The sequence below is a fragment of the Tachypleus tridentatus genome, chromosome 7 (genome assembly GCF_004210375.1).
Source record: "Tachypleus tridentatus isolate NWPU-2018 chromosome 7, ASM421037v1, whole genome shotgun sequence".
In the NCBI taxonomy this organism is placed as follows: domain Eukaryota; kingdom Metazoa; phylum Arthropoda; class Merostomata; order Xiphosura; family Limulidae; genus Tachypleus; species Tachypleus tridentatus.
In genome coordinates, this window is record NC_134831.1 from 73,636,425 (window position 1) to 73,655,081 (window position 18,657).

The window sequence follows — 18,657 nt, forward strand, 5'->3', positions numbered from 1 at the left end:
ATTTTACTTACATTTAACTTTCTATCAGTAAATTAATATAATCTTTCGATTATAATAAGCTATGTACACTTAAAGCGATGCCGAATACCACATGGCATTCACTATAAGTTTCTTTTCATAAAATGAGAATGCATTATTTCATCAATTGCATATCTTCACTGTTAGCAATGTTTTCGTCCGTAATACCAACAATACCTTATGAGTTTCAGTCACCTTGAGATATTTAGATTGGTCCTTAATACATATATTAAAGTACAAAACAGTCTTTACGATAGAAAAAGTAATGATATTCGATATACCAAACAGTACACTAATATTGTTAGTGAAAATAATAATTGTCTTATGTTTGTTTTAAGTTAATCACAAAGCTACACAGTGAACTAGCTATCTGTGGTCTGCCCATCAAGGGCATCGAAACAGTTTCTGTGCAAGTCTGCAGACATATCATTGTGCTACTGGGAAGCAATAAAAATAAATAGTATACCTTATTTAGGAAACACAGACACACTAGCTGTCTGTTTTAACTACTGTTGTACAAGAGAAGGTTTTGTAAACATGGGCTTAGTATAACGTTTCTTTTCTCCATTCTTTCCTGTAGAGGTTTTGCGTGAACCTATTAGTATCACGTGACCACAACGAGGTTTGTAAACATACCGCCATATTGGGTGGCAAGTGTCCCGCATGACTGAACGAGTTAACAACTGCTGTATTCAGTACTATTCACATGTAAATGGCTGCTGCTGGCTTTTCATCACTTGTAGCACACCTGACAGGTGCTGAAAAGGCCAGGTATGAGGAAAAAGTGAAGGAACTGGGTGTAGGAGACCCGTATATGCTCCCGCCACGTGTATTTACGCCAGTAATATCCAGCCAAGACAACGTTGCTCAGAGTCAGACTGTTGTCAGAATAGATCTGCCAAATATTACATATGGTGACATTTATATATATTTAATAAACAGGACTTCCACCTATACAAATGAAAGTCTGAAAGGTTACAAAAGCCTTGATGCGTACAAATACTTTGTGGCAGGATTTGTACAGAATGTCCATATAATCAGGGCAACATCGGATAAAGTCATCGTTACAGCAAAGGTTTGTACATCATGTTATATTACATACATGTATCATGTACTCTGTATGATAGATTTAACTACATTTTAGACGAAGACTAGATACTGAAGTAAAGTAGGGTCCCCATTTTAATAAATGGTTCAATATTATTGTACTACATGTGTACTGACTGTTGTCAAAGCTCTCGCCTAGGAGCGCTTCTATACATGTTTGTATAATGATATTATGACACCTAATTGTCTAGGCTGTTTCAAAACTTAATTTTTGATTTATGATTAATTTTTGGTATGGTATCAATATATAGATAATAAATAGTACAAGTAGACATAGACCTTTAAAGCTGGTCAATAGCCATGTTAGGTTTATATTATTTTATTATTTGAGTGACACCTGATACCCAGTTGTCTTTAAAAGCTTATATATACACAACATAATATTTTTTGTTATTTTACAGGTGTGCCACTCTCAGCAGCTAAATGAACCACCACTAAAGCCATGGGTTGCTAGCTGCAGGAATGGAGAGATAATATCTTCCCACTGCACCTGGACTAGGTGAAGTCTGCTCCCACGTAGCAGCAACTTTGTTCTACATGGAAGCTGTCGTAAAGAGACATCACAGCACAGCTTGCACATCAATGTCTTGTGAGTGGATTGTGCCACCCAGAGGAAAGGGACACTTAAAGCAGGTCACAGACATGGACTTCACAAGTGTCACAACCAAAAAAAAACAAACTGACCAAGCAGTCTACAACAGCATGCCAAGCAACAGCACCAGCATGCCCCAATGACTGAGGAAGAAGTAAAGGCATGCTACCTTGCAATTCAGAACACTGGAGTGAAGTCTGACTTCCTCTCATTGACTAAGGACTATGCAAGACACTATGTGCCTGCTGCAGTATCAGTGCCATTGCCACAACCATTGACACTGCTGCACAGACATAATCCAATATCAGTGGAAGAGCTAAACCAGGTGTGTGATGACATTTTTACTTCACTGACGATTAGTGTTGAGGAAGCAACAGCTCTTGAGAAGCTGACCAGACAGCAATGGAAAAGTAGGCTATGGTACGATCATCATGTTGATAGAATAACAGCCTCAAAATTCAAAGCTGCTTGTCGTACCAGTGTCGCCAACCCTTCTAAGTCACTTTTGAAACAAATCTGTTACCCCCACGCTACCAAATGTTCAACCAAGGCAACAAGATGGGGATGTAAGCATAAAGAACATGCTCAATCATTGTATGTACAAGTGAGAAGTACACAGCACCAGCAACTAAAAGTAGTAGACAGTGAGCTACACATTATCCCGCAATACCCTTACCTAGGTGCGACACCTGATGGTCTGGTTGAATGCTTTTGTTTAGGAAGGGTGTACTTGAAATAAAATGCCCACAATGCAAACGAGGCAAGTCACTGGATGAAGCTGCAGAAGATGGACAGTTTTGTCTGGAAAGGATTGGTGACAAACTCTCACTGAAGAAAAACCATGCCTATTATTACCAGGTTAAAGGGCAGATGCTTCTAACTGGTGTGAACTATTGTGATTTTGTTGTGTAGACAGATGACCAGCAGTCTCTCCATGTTGAAAGGATTATGCTGGACACTGACTTCATAAAAAGACTGTTAGGAGAGCTGGAGACATTCTTTAGACTGTGTGTTCTGCCTGAGCTCGTGGGGCAGAAATTCACAAAGCCATCAGAACAAGCTGATGATCAGCTGTTGTGCTACTGCCGTACAAGCAGAACTGATACAATAACACTACTGTGCAGCAACATGGGCTGCAAAGTTGTGCATTTCCATATTGAATGTGTCGGGCTGCAGAGACAACCAAAGAAATGGACCTGCTTAGGTTGCAAAATACATAGTAAAAAGAAACAATAATCATATCAGGTTGTCACTATTTCGTTATTGGCTTTTGTGTAAATTTTAAATTGTTCACTGTTCATGTTACGTGAAAGGGTGCCAGCTAACCCAACTGTTCATTTTCTGCCTTATACAAATAATCAATATTTTTTAGAATTTCACCTCTTTAGCATGGATGTTATATACCAGTAGTGTATTTTATCTCAATGTGCTGTTACTACACATAATTTATATTCACCCTTTTTAGTCAAGGATGTGAAATATTATTAATGGATGAAAATAATTAGACAGAGTGCAATATGTAGATATTCATGCTGTCTATTATGCTTCACAACATACATGTTTGCAGGCAAAATAAAATTTGAGATATGAATTTCTAGCATACATTATGTATTATTTAAGATTTCCAGAAGTACAGTTTTTTTTAACAAGGTAGTTTTAAACTATGCAAAAGCATAACTCTTAAACAAGCACCCATGAATAAATACTGAAATGTAAACAAAATGAAGGTGTGTCTTATGTACAATAAATATATATAGGACAAGGTCAATCAAATGGAACAACAGATGGAGAGATGTTTGTTAGAGCACATGCCACTCTTACTATTTTGTCTAATGTTGTTAAATTACAACTTTGATCAGTTTGTAACAGCATAATTGGAATAGTACTTTCAAGCATAGAATACTTTTGACGTACCATGCCGATAACCCTCTCAACATGTATTCTCGCAGAAGCAAGGACACGTGAAGTTTCAACATCCAGTGCACTAAGCTGTTGTTTTCCTTTTATAAAAGCTGGTATTTTAAGTTCTGCATTACAGAAAGCAACAGATTCAGATATAGTGAACCCATGGTCTGCCAGTATAACATCACCAGGAATTATATTGGCTAAAAACCCACAGTTTTCAGTAAGATGGATATCACTTGTTCATCCTCCCCATCCCTTTGAGATAAAAATTATAACTCCTTGCAGAGCAATACCTATGAGGTATTTGACAGTATTATGGGACTTGTAACTTGAATAGGTGTTTGCTCGTGCCTAGAGGTCTGACGGCCGCTGTATGAATATTTCGAAACAATCAATGATGCAGGCACACTTTGAAAACTTCTCACGAAAAGACATGGGCAACGTCATTCTCAGTTCCTCTCTCTCAGGCCAGAAAACAAATGTTGGTACCAGTTGAATATTCATGACATTTATGACCTCCTGAAATATGCGTGATAGTGTTGAGGTGTGCAATCCAAATATGTATCCTAAGAGCTGCAGTGGCACATCCAGTCACAGTCTCATGAGTGTCAATATGAATTGTTGAAATTTAGAGACTGACTGTGTATCTCGGAAATATCTGTAAATTTGGTTGAATTTGATCATCATCACTGCATATGACGGCAGACCTGTACAGTATTTGACCTTCTCGTCGTCATTTGCAAAAGTAGCATCTTCGAAACAGTTCGCTTTTGCTGTACTTTTATAGTGGAGGACTTCATTCTGCAACTGTTGGCATTCAGATTCAAGTCTAACTAAGTCTGTGAATGATATTTCCGTCTGCATACATGTCTCAGTTGTATATTGTGATGTACACAAGTCAAAATTATCACATGTAGCTTCAAGTTCATCAGCAGAATCAGTACAGCTGCTATCAGTGGCAACAGTGCCAGCAGATTCTATGAAAGCAGAGTCAAGCAGCCCAGCAGCAGCTTCATGTCTCTTTTGTTGTTCTTTTCTCCTTTTGGTCACTTCTTTCCTGTTTTCATATTCACACAATTCAGCAGCTTTCCTTCTCTTCACGGGAGAACGTGTAAAATGAAATATGGAAGGTACATAGTCAGGTGATAGGGGATCATCACTCTTCGTCCCTGAAACAGAGTACAATAATTTAGTTAAGATATAGATCTACAGGCATCATCAGATAATATTTATATATATAACAGATACACTGTACACTTAACTGAATATATATATAAACTGAATATGCTGAACATTGTTTAACAACTGAATGTACAGCCAACAAAGTAATTATTTGCACACTTTTTAATCTTGTGCCAGTTGTGGTTTTCTGATGAATCACTTAAATTGGTCCTTTAAGAGATATTAACATTTTGTCTTAATGTACAAATAGCTATATAACCTATTCATCATGAATGATATTGTTCCTTCAGTAAATTTACAGTTCAGTTATTTAAAAGTAAAAGAAAAGTGTGCAAAAAAATTTCTTTGGTGCTGCAGTGTATTCTGCTATACATATATCATGCATGTAAGTTTCAATTTATTCAGCCTGGCTATAAATGAATTATACATACCTGACAAAATGTTTACTACAAAGTCTGGTATGCTCTGTGGGTGTCCAGTTTTTCCTATTGACAGCTGCAATCCATCGTCTTCTTCGGTCGGGATCTTTAGGAAATCTGTACTATGACACATTTTCCACCTGTCCATGTCGATTTGAACAGTTAAATGCACAACACCAGTGTATCATCGTGCACTTTTGATTATGAATCACCCTTGTGTTGAAATATAAACACGCCGAGTGTGCCACCCATCATGGCAGTCAGCAGTAACTACGTCAAGAGTGACATCACACACAAAACCTCTATTGCATCTTTTGATCAAAGAAAATGTATTAAGCCGCTCCTACGGTTTACCGACTGAGGTGAGAAACATTTGTATTCGACACGTGTTGTTTAAACTGTGTTGGATTTCTAGCATTAAAATTAATAATTTTTGATAACCAGTCGAATGTCTCAGTTAAACTAACTGTCATTATGGTATCACTACCGTCACATATTAATGTGTTCTAAAACTGTAATTCCTAATGGTACTACCGTTCAAGTATTTTTTCATGAAAAATACAAAATTGACTAAAATATATCCAAACCTTTGCTGCAATCTCAGTGAAAATATACACGTAATTTGAAAGCTACATGTGATAAAATAACAAACACAATATACAATCAAACAAAATACAAACAACATAGTACTACGCCAAAGACTGTTTCGTACACAGCAAGGCGTTACATGCAACTCTCTCATGATATACTAACTGTGTTTGTCTGTTTAGTTATATGTAAATAGAAGAGTATTTTTCTGCAATACTTGTTAAAAATAACCATAGCACATTTTCATTAACTTTTATCTTAAACATTTCTCTTACAATACTTATAGCATGAGTTAATATGTACAACCTTTCCAAGTAATATATCACAAAATTTAATGACATAATTTATAGCAAAGTGTTTTGTTGTTGTTTCACACAAGAACTTATTTTCCACACAACAAAAACAAAACATTACGTATATATCAAAAATGTTGACAATGTTTGAACCACTGTGTCCATAAAAATTAGCCGAGGTGAAAGATAATGTACATTCTTTATCTTCTATAAGAAAGAAGTATAAAATGTACATTTGTTAAATCACAATTCCCTAATCACACACATAACTTCACCCCTATTAATTTTAATTGATGTATTTTATTATTATCTGATTTAACTAATGAGAATACAGCAAACCTAACAGTAAAAAAATCAATACTGAAATCTGGTTCTGAGCAGACGGTACACTAACAAGTACTCGCACTTGTATAAAAAATTACTTGTTATCAAATACTACTTTCTAGGCTTAGACAAACATAAGACCCTTCCTTATAAATTACTATACAAATGTCAACTTATTTGAGTAGCAAGACAACCTTTTGTATTTTCAAAATCTGTTGGCTTGGTATAATGAGAAAAATTCAATTTTTTTCTAAATTTTAAAGCGATCTCGATTCTTCCATCCAAAATATTTACAAGAGGGTACTTTGTTTCTTAAGCAGCAAGTAGAATTAGTTTAAAATCTTGTCAGGCTTAATTTGAGTTATAATTATAATAAGGTTTAAAGAAACTACGTACATGTAATTCAAATGCATATATATAAAACCTAAACGTTATTTGATATATACACTCAATAAGTCCAGAGTTAAAATGAAAAAGGTACTAAACTTCCATATGACTGCATTTACCGCAGATGAAGAACACCCAAAAAGTACTAAGTAATAGAACAGTAAAGACGTTATTAAAATATGTATCTATATATTAACTTGTCTATTTTTTTAATGAAGCTTATAAGCCCCTTTTTCATTATTTTAGTACAGAAACAGGATATCACTCATAATTATATTTAATATCATGCTTATATTCTGTGGAAATAACAAAAGGTAAGTAATACTCTAACAATGTTATAATAGCAGAGATAATAACAACAATGTCAAATGGTTGGTAATAATATTTTTGTGATAGGTAAAAAAGAATAGTTATATTGTAAGAGTAAGGCTTAGGTGGTTATGAGAGAATTCGTTGTTACAACACACTACAAATGGGTGGTGAATATGAAAATCAATCTCAGTTTTTCATGTATGCATAATATTAACTGAAATTGGAAAAAATACAGTGGGGAATCACATGGAGAATACATAAGTAAAAATCACTGATAAAAAAAGGCAAAAATTATATTCCTAGAGAGTCTTAAAGAAAGTAACAAATTAACTTTCAGCAGTATTTCACATTATTCTCCAATGAAGTAAATATACAATTGTTGTATATGCAATCAACAAACAATCTTAAATATGGTCTCAGACTATAGTTCTAAGCATTTTCATACACAAATGGTGCTTAGAATAAAACTTGAGCCTAATTACGTTACATATTTCCCTAATTAACTGGAAGTATATACAGTTCTTGAACCGATGAAGAAATAACATGCAGATACTGGTAACACAGATGGTGAGAGCTCAATTACATCTGGTAATAGTGTAAATACCGTTATTACGCATGTCAGTCTAGCTAAAATGCATCTTAAACCCAATTTAATTTTCACAGAGTATTTAGAATAAAACTTATTATAGTTAAAGGAATAAACTTTGAAATATTGAAGGAACTTGTATTCAGATATTTAACACACTTATAACTGGAAGGAACACTTACAAGTTATCCACGTCTCTCTACTTGCAGTACAACAAGTGCAAAAAGTGTAAATCTCAATATTTACTGTTACTGAGATTTTTACAAGTAGAAACACCTGCTTACTTTTGATGAAGTAATTGAAAATCTAACTTCACATGACACGTTTCTTTTGATTACTACAGCAACTATAACGCAAACAAAAGGTCATTAAGTCAGTAGTAGTTTCACCTGGATGCGAGTGCTAAAAGTTCTCCATTATTTTGTAAGAAGATGGGGAGGTTTTATGAAAAATATGCAAGGTGACCCTGCTAGCTTTATAAACAATAACAACTTTAATATGAGAATTAAGCCTAACACAACAAGCCTCTACATGGCGTAGCACTTCCTCCACAGCCGAGCAATCCTGTCGTGTTCTTCTCTGTGTTGAAGATATTGGTTTGCAATACTACCTACCAGGATAAAAAAAATAAAACAAAATAAATCAATTACTATTCCAACATATATTTAACATTAAATTAGGTTAATTAACACAGATAAATTGTGGTAATTTTTATATTAAATAAAAAATTATAGTTTTCTTTTTATAAGAAACATCTTAACTGTGAATACCGACAAGTTTTTTTAGTCTTACTTTACACATGCAGTCTATATCACCTGTTAAAACCCTTCTGACTCGTACTTTTTACTTTCAGTAACAGCACACTCAAAATCATCATCAGCTTGCACACGTTCACCTCACCACTGGTAGGATTTGATACCACTTTCGGTTTGTTTTCTTTAAAAAGTGAAAAATTCTTAACTGTCAATATTACCGATGTTTCGAATAACAACATACGCCATGTTGAAAACGATTCAGTGGCTGAGATCGTCATCTGTGCAGATTAAACTTTGTCAGTTGGTTTTGCACTCCATTTTTATTTTTAGCGGGAAATTCAAACCATACGACGATGTTTGGAGGAAGAGATCAACGCTGAACATGACTATCCCTGGTCCAAACAATGAACCGAATGCCGATGTGAGGATAGAATATTAAACCAGACCCTCCCAGATGGCGACAAAGAAAAAAAAAACGGCAACGGGATGGCCCTGAAGAGGGAAGTAGAATCACTGTCTCAACTCGTATTTGCATTAGTATTCAAGCCCCGATTTCATAAGTAACTCTATAGTATTTTGCGAGTTTGATATGCATAGTAACATTGTGAATTGAACCTGCCCCTCCCAGAGGTCATGAATAGCGACAAAAATACCGATACAGACGACATGAGCACGCCTAAAGGGTTGAACCACCGAGTATTAATATAATTCACACAATAATAGTTCAAGCTAATTTGTTAAAGTCTGTTTAAAAACTTACAACTAAACAAACCGTAAATAACTAATTAAATTGGGTCATTAGTTAAATATTATAATTTGCTGACAGGAATTAAGTGATAGTATTCTGTTCTTAGTAAATCTAGACAAAGGCTGTGGCTGAAAATAACATAGAAAAGAGCGGAAAAGACAAAGATCACACTAAGCTGAATTGGGGGACAAATAACCAGTAAAAATCTGGAAAATAAAAAGCTATGAAATGACAGATGTTAAGAAATTCTTTAAAAATTGGTTGTGTCAGATACATTTTACACATACACGTACTTTGTGAAATGTGGATAAGTCACAGAGACGAATCACTGGAGCTCAGAATACGCACATGATTACCTGCATTATAAAGGACAATAAAACAACCACAACGATTTTCTCCAGACAGGGCCCAGTGAAACTGTTTGTTTTTTGGAATTTTGCGCAAAGCTACACGAGGGCTCTGTACATCCAGTCAGGCTGATAACGTGATTTCCCCCAATGAAGGGTCCAGTCAGGCTGATAACGTGGTTTCCCCTAATAAAGGGTCCAGTCAAGCTGATAATGTGATTTTTTTCAGACAGAATCCAGTCAAGCTGATAATGTGATATTCTCCTGCCAGGGACCAGTAAAGCTGATTATGTAATTTAGGCTTCAATAGTTTAATAGTTAACCAGTTAAAACCTGGAATGTTGGAAGAAGATTAGTATACTGAGAGAAAGGATCCCAATATTAGTGATGTGTTTTTATAATCTACAAATTATGTCTGTCAACCGATGAAACAAACAACTGATTATATATTTTGCCTATTAAGAAAACACTCTTCACTGCACTAAAATTTTCAACACCACACAAGGACATGTTCAAGTTTTAAAAAAAGTTGTCCACTCTCCCTAGCTTTTACCGTAGATTTAGGAAGTGACGTTTTCACCGTGAACTCCATATCACATTGGGTTAAAACACTAGTTGCCTTTGTAACTTAATTACTTGATCGATGGTGTGGAACCAGACTGGCATGCTAATTACACCCTCAGTAACCACCATAATGCAGAGTATATTAAGGCAACATCCACCTGTCAGGGCTCCAAGCAATATAATATGAACACCAACTTCCTACAGTGGTGTACATTTCATGTAGTGGCTTAATGTGTGGATTTGTCCAGATACATGAATTTTTTCTCTCAAGCTTTTTATACAAAACAATATGTTGTCCAAAAACTAGAACTGTGGTCCATCAACCTGGGGCTGATGATCTGTTTTACACAAAACTTGAACTAGATTAAATTATAAAGTGTAGGAAGTCACTAGCTACTGAGTGAGCACATGCTAAGAATGGTTAATAAGTATTTACTATTATTATTTTCATTATTATTACATCTCTAAGCTCAAGTCACAACCACTGGTTCCTCACCCAGGGGTCCATGCCCCAGGAACTCAAAAAATTCTGTGAACTTTGTTCATTCTACAGTTTCAAATTTTAACCAAACTGGGTAACAAGGAGCCTGTAACCTTTGAAAATATATAACAGTTTAAGTCACAGGCTGTGACTTAGTTTCACTATGTTGATTAAATATAAACAAACCTATTATTTTATAAAACTTTTTAAATTCTTCTTGATTAAAAATGTAATCAAATATTCTAAATGTCAAATAGTCGGATGGCTTAATGAATTTACCATTACTGGGCAACTACAAGTATCAAATATGGCACAAATGTTTCTATGTATTACATGAAAATCCAAAATGGCCACCACCCACCATTTGTATTAATCCTTAGGTATTTTAATTATGTCAGAACAGCAATTTTTGAATTAGTTAGCATTCTGTTAAGTTTTGTTATTGTCAAGGCACTAAAGTCTCCCTACCCCAATGACACAGCTGTATGTCTGCGGACTTGCACTGCAACACCAGGTTTCGATAACCGTGTGAAGTAGAGCACAGATAGAACATTGTGTAGCAAACTATTTTTGTTATTATCATATATGTATGTAATGGCACAACCCACAGGTAACAATGATAAAAACCCTCTTCAGCTCGTTAAACAACATATGCAACAGCAGTTTCACCACTAGTCTCAGAAAATCTGTTGCAGTATGCGTAATTTAAGTCTATTGTAATAGACAAATATACATTACGAGTTGATAAAACAAAATAACCATTTATTTTCAAGATCCTAAACGTTATTTCCTCATATTTGCATCCTATGTAATTGCCACAACAAACAGCAGTTTGTACTCAGTGAATTATCTGCCAGCAAGTTAGCACAGTGCCACTGAATTGTATGTTGCAGTCCTGGCACAAGTTGAGACAAAACAGACTCCTGTACATCATTTTTAAATGTGCAACAGTTTATTAGAGAAACTGACCTGCTTCCAACTAAATTCTACTTTGGATTGATGACACTTTCAAAACTCCCTCTACTTTTTGGTATAAATCCAGCAATCTGAATACTTATCAGACCACAGGTCTGGCTGGCATCAGGGTGTTTTACTTACTTACTACAACCGACTTGTTTACAAGTTGTATAACGTATACAATGAATATTTCAGTAAAGAAAAAAATGTGTGGCCCATTTTTTACTACACACGAATAAATAGTGTTTATATCCATTGAAAACTGTATTTAATTACAATATCTGTACAATAAGTAACATGTTTTTTGTATTGTTTTCTATTTTAGTGAAAATAAAAAACTGAAATATGCCTCTGTTCATTTTACTTCTTACATTTATTCATTCTTGTTTTATTGAAATATGGGAACATTTACACAGTAATAATAGTAAAGAATTCAATTTATTAAAATGTGAACTTACTGGATTTTTAATCCTAGCAAGACCTGGTGGTTATGATGCTCAACTCACAACCTACAAATCACAAGTTTGAATCATGTCACTGAATATGCTTATTTTCAGCCATGAAGGTAATATAATGTTTTGGTCAATCCTAATATCTATGGTTAAAAGAGTATTTCAACAGTTAACAGTGAGTGGTGTTGACTATTTGCCTATTTTCTAGTCTACTACTTCAAAATTAAGGACAACTAGTGCTGAGAGTCATCATGTAGCTTTGCACAAAATTTAACTTCAACTTCAATCTATTCTACCACAATTATCTGAAAAAACTGTTTTGAATTTCTCGCAAAGCTACACGAGGACTATCTGTGCTAGCCGTCCCTAATTTTGCAGTGTAAGACTAGAGGGAAAGCAGCTAGTCATCACCACCCACTGCCAACTCTTGGGCTACTCTTTCACCAATGAATAGCAGGATTGACAGTCACATTATAACACCCACATGGCTGAAAGGGTGAGCATGTTTTGGTGTGATGGGGATTCGAACCCACAACCCTCTGAGTATGAGTCAAATGCCTGAACCCACCAGGCCATGCTGAGCCAAGAAGAATTGTGTAAAACATTTTAAAAAACGGAACATTTTTGCATATACTCAGTTATACTATACCACAATATCATAAAATCACTTGTCACAAAAATGCTCTGTTTAAGAAAGTTTATATGGTATAAGTTACTTATTAGATTGTTTAACCAGGGTAATAGTGACTTGGTATCAGATGCTTTGAGAATGTGCTCAATTACCTCGATTCGATATCTTTCTTTCGATCTACAGTACTGACTGGTATGAACAAGTGTGTAACATTAGAAACTGTAAGCGTGCTATAGGCTACCTTTTCTTCAAAAGGTGTTCACATTAAAAATTACCTCTGGCACAAATCTAATATTCTGGATGTCATGGAAAGTGTGACACACTGTTCTGGATTTAACTTATCCATTCTAACAAGCGCTAATTCAACACATTTATTAGATGTGTCCCTGGAGAAAAATTTTTGTCCAATACCCCATAGTTTGAATGCGAGAGTTTTCTTATCTTGCCTCAGGAACACACTTTCTAACTACCTCATGAGATTTCGTTTATCAGATACTTTAAATATATATGTTGTGATACCTCTGTACGGCCATTTTGTTATTTTGATCTTCAATGTGACGAAGTATCATGAACAACAACAATCATACAGTGTCAAGATCCGTTTGGTCAAACTTCCTATTTTCACTGCTTGTAGCAGTCAAATAGTGTGGAGACCCATTTGGCGAAACTTTCTATTTTCACTGCTTGTAGCCGAGCTCGATTTACTCTGTGACTTTCACCCAAGTCTTGTTTGCATATGTTACATGCAAAATGAGTATGTGTGCATAATACACGTTTTACACAAACGTGCAAGAAATGTGCTGTTGCATCGAGGCTCCCCTTGTAACACTACCAGCATAAACAGCCAGCTCGGTGGTGTATTGTTTCACTGTTTGTACCACTGCAATTGTTATTTTGATAATACGCAGTGCGTGCGTTTGTGCGTGTCCCGCACAAGTGGCTCTACAATTAAAAACTAAAAGGTCATCAAAACCAAACTTTGTATACACAGAAGTGTGATTCATTGCATCACTTCTGGTCTGTATTATCACTGAGGTTACTTTATTTTTGAAATTAAACTATCTTGTTAACTTTCAAATGAACCTGTCCACAAATTGATACAGATCTAATCTATGTTCAAACATTAATAAGAAATCATGACACTTAGAATACCAGTCCTTGCCTGGATTACAGTCTGTGAGCAAGGAACATATAGAAAGAAGAACTTTTGATATAGTCAAGGCAGGGCTCCAATTATCCTTCAAGATATCTAGACAAATAACCCCTTGACTGTTAATGTTACAGTGATAGATTCTTGTTCGAAAAGGTTACCTGTGGCAAATGAAGAAAATGGTTTTCTTTATTTTGCTGAAGTTACATTGGACAAAGGTTACAGTTTTTAAAAATAAAATATATCATTGTCCTCTTTAATGGTACTGGGTTAATTCAAGGCATTTTTCACAAAACGTAAGCTTGAACACAAAATCATCAATTACTCTTGCTAGTTCCCTCATTACCCCCTTCTACAATTACTCCGAGGTGAGTTTGTTGCCGAAATAAAAACAAACCTTAAGAATATTCATATTCCCGTGGTACCAGATGACATGTGCCAAATTTGCCCTTATTAGCTATGTGAGTAGGCATTTAAACATAGTCTCAAACATGGCACACTGAAAGGGGTCAGGATTGCTAAATGCTATTCCAGATGAAGCTCAAGTGACCTTGAAAACCTGCTCCTACACCTCTGGGAAACATTTACGTGCTTATTTGTGGTAGGTGGCTGTATAATAAAGATAGGAATAGTCCACAACCATCCTCAGTCCTTCCGTTTAATAATGAAATAAATAAGCTGGATACACCAAGCTACAATGAGTTATTACTTCCATGTATCCATCACACACACAACATAACTTTCCCCATTTGATTACCTTGTTACTGTACACAATGTATTTATGTAAAGCCAAATTAATGATTTTCTTAATTAGTGAGACTGAATAAACTAATAAATAAAATAAAGTGGAGACCATGCAATGAATTACACGTTTCAAGGATAACTGGAGTTCGTAGTTCTTTAGCTATGATAAGGTAAACATTACGAAAATATGTTGCACAAGCTGAAATGCAAATGATTAATATCTTACACTTCCAATTATCCTTTAGAAGACGTGTTTTTATACCCAATTAAGTCTCTTTCTAACTTTATGAGCATTAAAAAGATCTGTTTTTGCAACTTTGAACATTGATTCAGTCTCGGGAGCAGGTATCCTACGACCACAATCGACATATAACAGCCATTTGCTTGTTCTGTGAATGACAATCTGCCTTGTCAAGAGGTTAGAGTAAATGCACTGTTAGTGGGGAAAAGGTTCCACGTTCTGCTAATGGTACTTTCAGACACTTGTAGACAGTTTAAAATAGCTTTCCGTATGACTAATTCCTAAATGTATTCTTTGAAATACAGTCATGGTTCATAAACAAACTAAAACAGATTAAACACTGCAACTTACTTCACAAGTGAGATCACTACATATAGCACAGGTTGACAAGTTACTTGTATTTCAAAACACTTGACTGATCATAAAATACGTAACAACGAAATAGTGTGGTGTTATTGGCATTATTTCATAGCAGAAGTTTTACCTAGTCATAAATGGAATATTATAAATTCCAATTATCCTTTACTTTCGTATAACTACACAAGAGGGAGTGCATTAGAAATATGGCGACTTACCTTCGGAGGCTTGAAAGGATATTCTGGTGAAAAGTGAATGTCCAGGAAGAACACACCTCCTCCATACACAGAGCCAGTATAGTAGACACCCATTCGTACAAGTTATCTTCTTTAGGTCCAGCGCTTAAAGGAGGAAAGTACTAATTAACAGAGTAACTTCATAACACTTAAGACTATTACTGATTTTGATTAACAGCCACATAACAGGTACATTTAGCCAATAATCTTCTTTCAGAATAATGATGATAAAACAAACATTCTAATAACATGCAGTATTAGACCAAATCTTCCTATTAGTTATCACAGTCAGTAGACTATATGTTGGGATGGTCAAGGTACTCAATAGGCATAAATGGAAATATTCATGCTAAAAACAACAATAACAGTTCTACCTTAAAACATGATTGTTGCCCACTTTCACTTATTTCTTTACCCAAACAAAGCAAAAAATCTATTGCTAAGATACAAAACCAGAAAGTGTCCAATCCACCAAACTGTTCAGTTTTCTTCTCCTTATCTCAGTCGAAATAACTACAACTATATTATCAGTAACGCCATTTTAACCCTGAATTCACTGTTTTCCTGGAAACACTGCACGATATCGTCACTTAGTAGCAATAATTAGTAGTAATTTTTAAAAAAATCATAATTTTCGTGTAAACAATGTTACCATTAACTCTTGAGGTAAGTTAGTTTTTTTTACAAAAACCTAGTGGTAATTTACAGAGAGTGAAACAGGAATTACCATTCAATAACAGATGACCATTAGATAACTATAATATTTACAATAATCAATGCTTTGTACACTATACAATCAACATCTTTAGGAATCCAACCCCTATATTAAGTATGAAGTAAAAGAATACAAACGTAAATACAGGGATGATACAGCTACATATTTTTCATGTTATTTTCTTAATCTATTTTCTTCAACATTAAGTTACAATAAGTCAAGATTTTGTCCACAAATGATCAATAATCTATTGTAGCCAACTGTATGTAATAATATCAATGTCTGAGGTCATTCTACAAGCAAAATAAAAAACTGACAAAATTAATATACTGAATTATAAAAATAAAACAAATTTTCACTTATCAACCAACTTCAATGAAATTAATTTGTTTTTTAAAGGAAACGCTTAAAACTTTTTGCAAAAATCAGTACGATGTAGAAATGACAATACTAAAAAGGTACAGAAACAAGGTAGACATGCATACACAAAAAAACAAACTACTACACAAGTGGCCAAATCTTTCTAAGAATAAATTTTATCTACAATTAAATGTTTAATTTCAGGTTTTAGTTGTTTGAATTCAGGTTTAAATAAAAGCATTTCAACTAGTGTTATACAGTCTTACAGCAGTTAATAACCATAAGCCTGTAATTAGATTGGCTTAGTAGTTACTGGTTATGTATGTAAGGACATTGTGTACTCATCCCTACCTTATTTGTAATATTTCTTGACATTAACATCCTTTGATTATACTTAAGTTTTACACATTTTCATCTGTTACCTGTTAATTTTAAAACTCTTTAATTTATATGCTGTTTCTAGAAGCAAAACAATTACCTGTTGACTCATTGGTTTCAAATATAATACGATTTAATTTGTAGTCTTAAAATAAGTACTCTGTTTACCAGTGTTGCATATAAAAGCTGAAAAAAAAATTGTTTGTCATATCGAAGTCTATATAATTTTTAAATTTTACTTTAGCTACCAACTCACCCACTAGAGGTCTATCTACATCATAGGTAGTCACAGTGGTATACATAATGGTTCGTTTTAAATTTCGCACAAAACTGCTGTAAGTCTGTCTGCACAAGCCATCCCTAATTTTGAAGCGACAGGTTGAAAGGAAGGTAACTAACCAACATCACCCATTTTGGGCTACTCTTTACCAACAATTGTACATTGAGATTACAGTCACATTAAAAAGACCTCACGCCTGAAAGGGCAGGTGTCTTTGGTATGGCATTTAAACCCACGACCCTCACACTGGAAGCTATGTGCCCTACCTACCACTACACCATATCCGACCTACACCTAATGGATGTACAAATACCACTTTGCCAGTTCTTGACTGACATTTAATGTTTTCACAGTATTTCATTTAAAACAATATGAACGATAGTTAAAAACTGAAGACACTTCAAGATCTATTGTAACATTTGATTTACGTAGATATTCATCGTAAAGTATACAGATGTTCAGGAATTTAAAGAAAATATTGTTCAAACGTACACAACACAATGTGTGAAACTGATATAAACATCTTACAGAAATTCCATACACATGTTGCAAGCTATCATCTTCAAAAACAGAAATGCACCAGGACAAAAGTTGTTAGAAAGTTTGAACCATAAAAGATATTAAAAAATGCTATTTGTGTTTTTTTATCTTTCAAATATTTAGATCAAATTTTAGTACAGTTAAGAACTACCCAATAGCTTTCTGAAAAGTAAGTTAAAAGTGAGCATTTCTCATAGCTTTAGAATATTTTGAAACTGGTGTATGTCTAAACATGAAGTGACAATTACAAAAAAAACAACAAAAACATTAATATATCAAGGTTATTTAGGGTTCTTAAAGCAATAGATAAAGAAAAACAAACAGGTAGTTACATGCAATCGGATCATAATAACCAAGTAATGCGTTTTTCTTTGGAGTTATTTTAAGCGCTATTATGATTTGCACAAAAAAGGCGTTGCATCAGTTCAACACTTCGGTGACCTGTGACCTCCACGTGAGATTATTACTCTTAATATTTCAAAGTTTGTCTACAGCTGCTGTAAGTTTGTTTGTTCAAAAGCACACAAACAATACACAAATTTTTGCACATTCAGCCAGTAATAAAATTATTTTATACAGCTATTTATTTCAACAGATGTTTTGAAATAAACGTCTAATATCATATATAATAAATGATTCAATTCACATTAACATTTCTACCCTAAAATTAAATCACTGTAAAAAGAAAGTTTTTTGTTTTTTTTAAAGTTACACCTCCCTCACTTATTGTTTATTTGTTTCTAGTTAAGCACATAATTACAAAGTGGGCTACCTGTGCCATGCTCACCACAGGTATCATTTTTTTTAATGTTATAATTCTTCAAGACTTATTGTACCAATGCATCACCTCTACTCAGAGTGAAAAATCTCAAAAACTAAAAAGAGACAAAAACAAAGTAGGTGGTTTGGTGTAGAGGATACAATGCATGGCATAAAGGTAGGGGGGTGGATTCAAGAATCAAACAGTTTTGCTGTATTATCACGTACATTTGAAAGACTGAATGTTAA

The 18,657-nt window shown here is 34.5% G+C and overlaps 1 protein-coding gene and 2 pseudogenes across 2 annotated transcripts in view; 1 reads left to right on the top strand and 2 right to left on the bottom strand.

The window, feature by feature from the left end:
- Positions 1 to 380: 380 nt before the first annotated feature.
- Positions 381 to 2,629, top strand: LOC143255972 (uncharacterized; annotated as a pseudogene).
- Positions 1,352 to 5,986, bottom strand: LOC143255973 (uncharacterized). Its single transcript, XM_076512469.1, has 2 exons — positions 5,236 to 5,986; positions 1,352 to 4,791 (listed from the first exon to the last, which is right to left on the bottom strand). The coding sequence occupies exons 1-2, from the start codon at positions 5,369 to 5,371 to the stop codon at positions 4,214 to 4,216; spliced, it is 714 nt and encodes a 237-aa protein (XP_076368584.1). The 5' UTR covers positions 5,372 to 5,986; the 3' UTR covers positions 1,352 to 4,213.
- Positions 5,987 to 6,118: 132 nt separating this feature from the next.
- The window catches only part of LOC143255974 (ubiquitin-conjugating enzyme E2-24 kDa-like), a 30,081-nt pseudogene continuing 17,542 nt past the window's right edge, over positions 6,119 to 18,657 (bottom strand). The window contains exons 4-6 of the transcript XR_013030946.1: positions 15,355 to 15,481; positions 13,807 to 13,954; positions 6,119 to 8,334 (exon numbers count right to left, since the gene is read on the bottom strand). The product of XR_013030946.1 is annotated as a ubiquitin-conjugating enzyme E2-24 kDa-like (transcript). The remainder of the gene's footprint in view (positions 8,335 to 13,806; positions 13,955 to 15,354; positions 15,482 to 18,657) is intronic.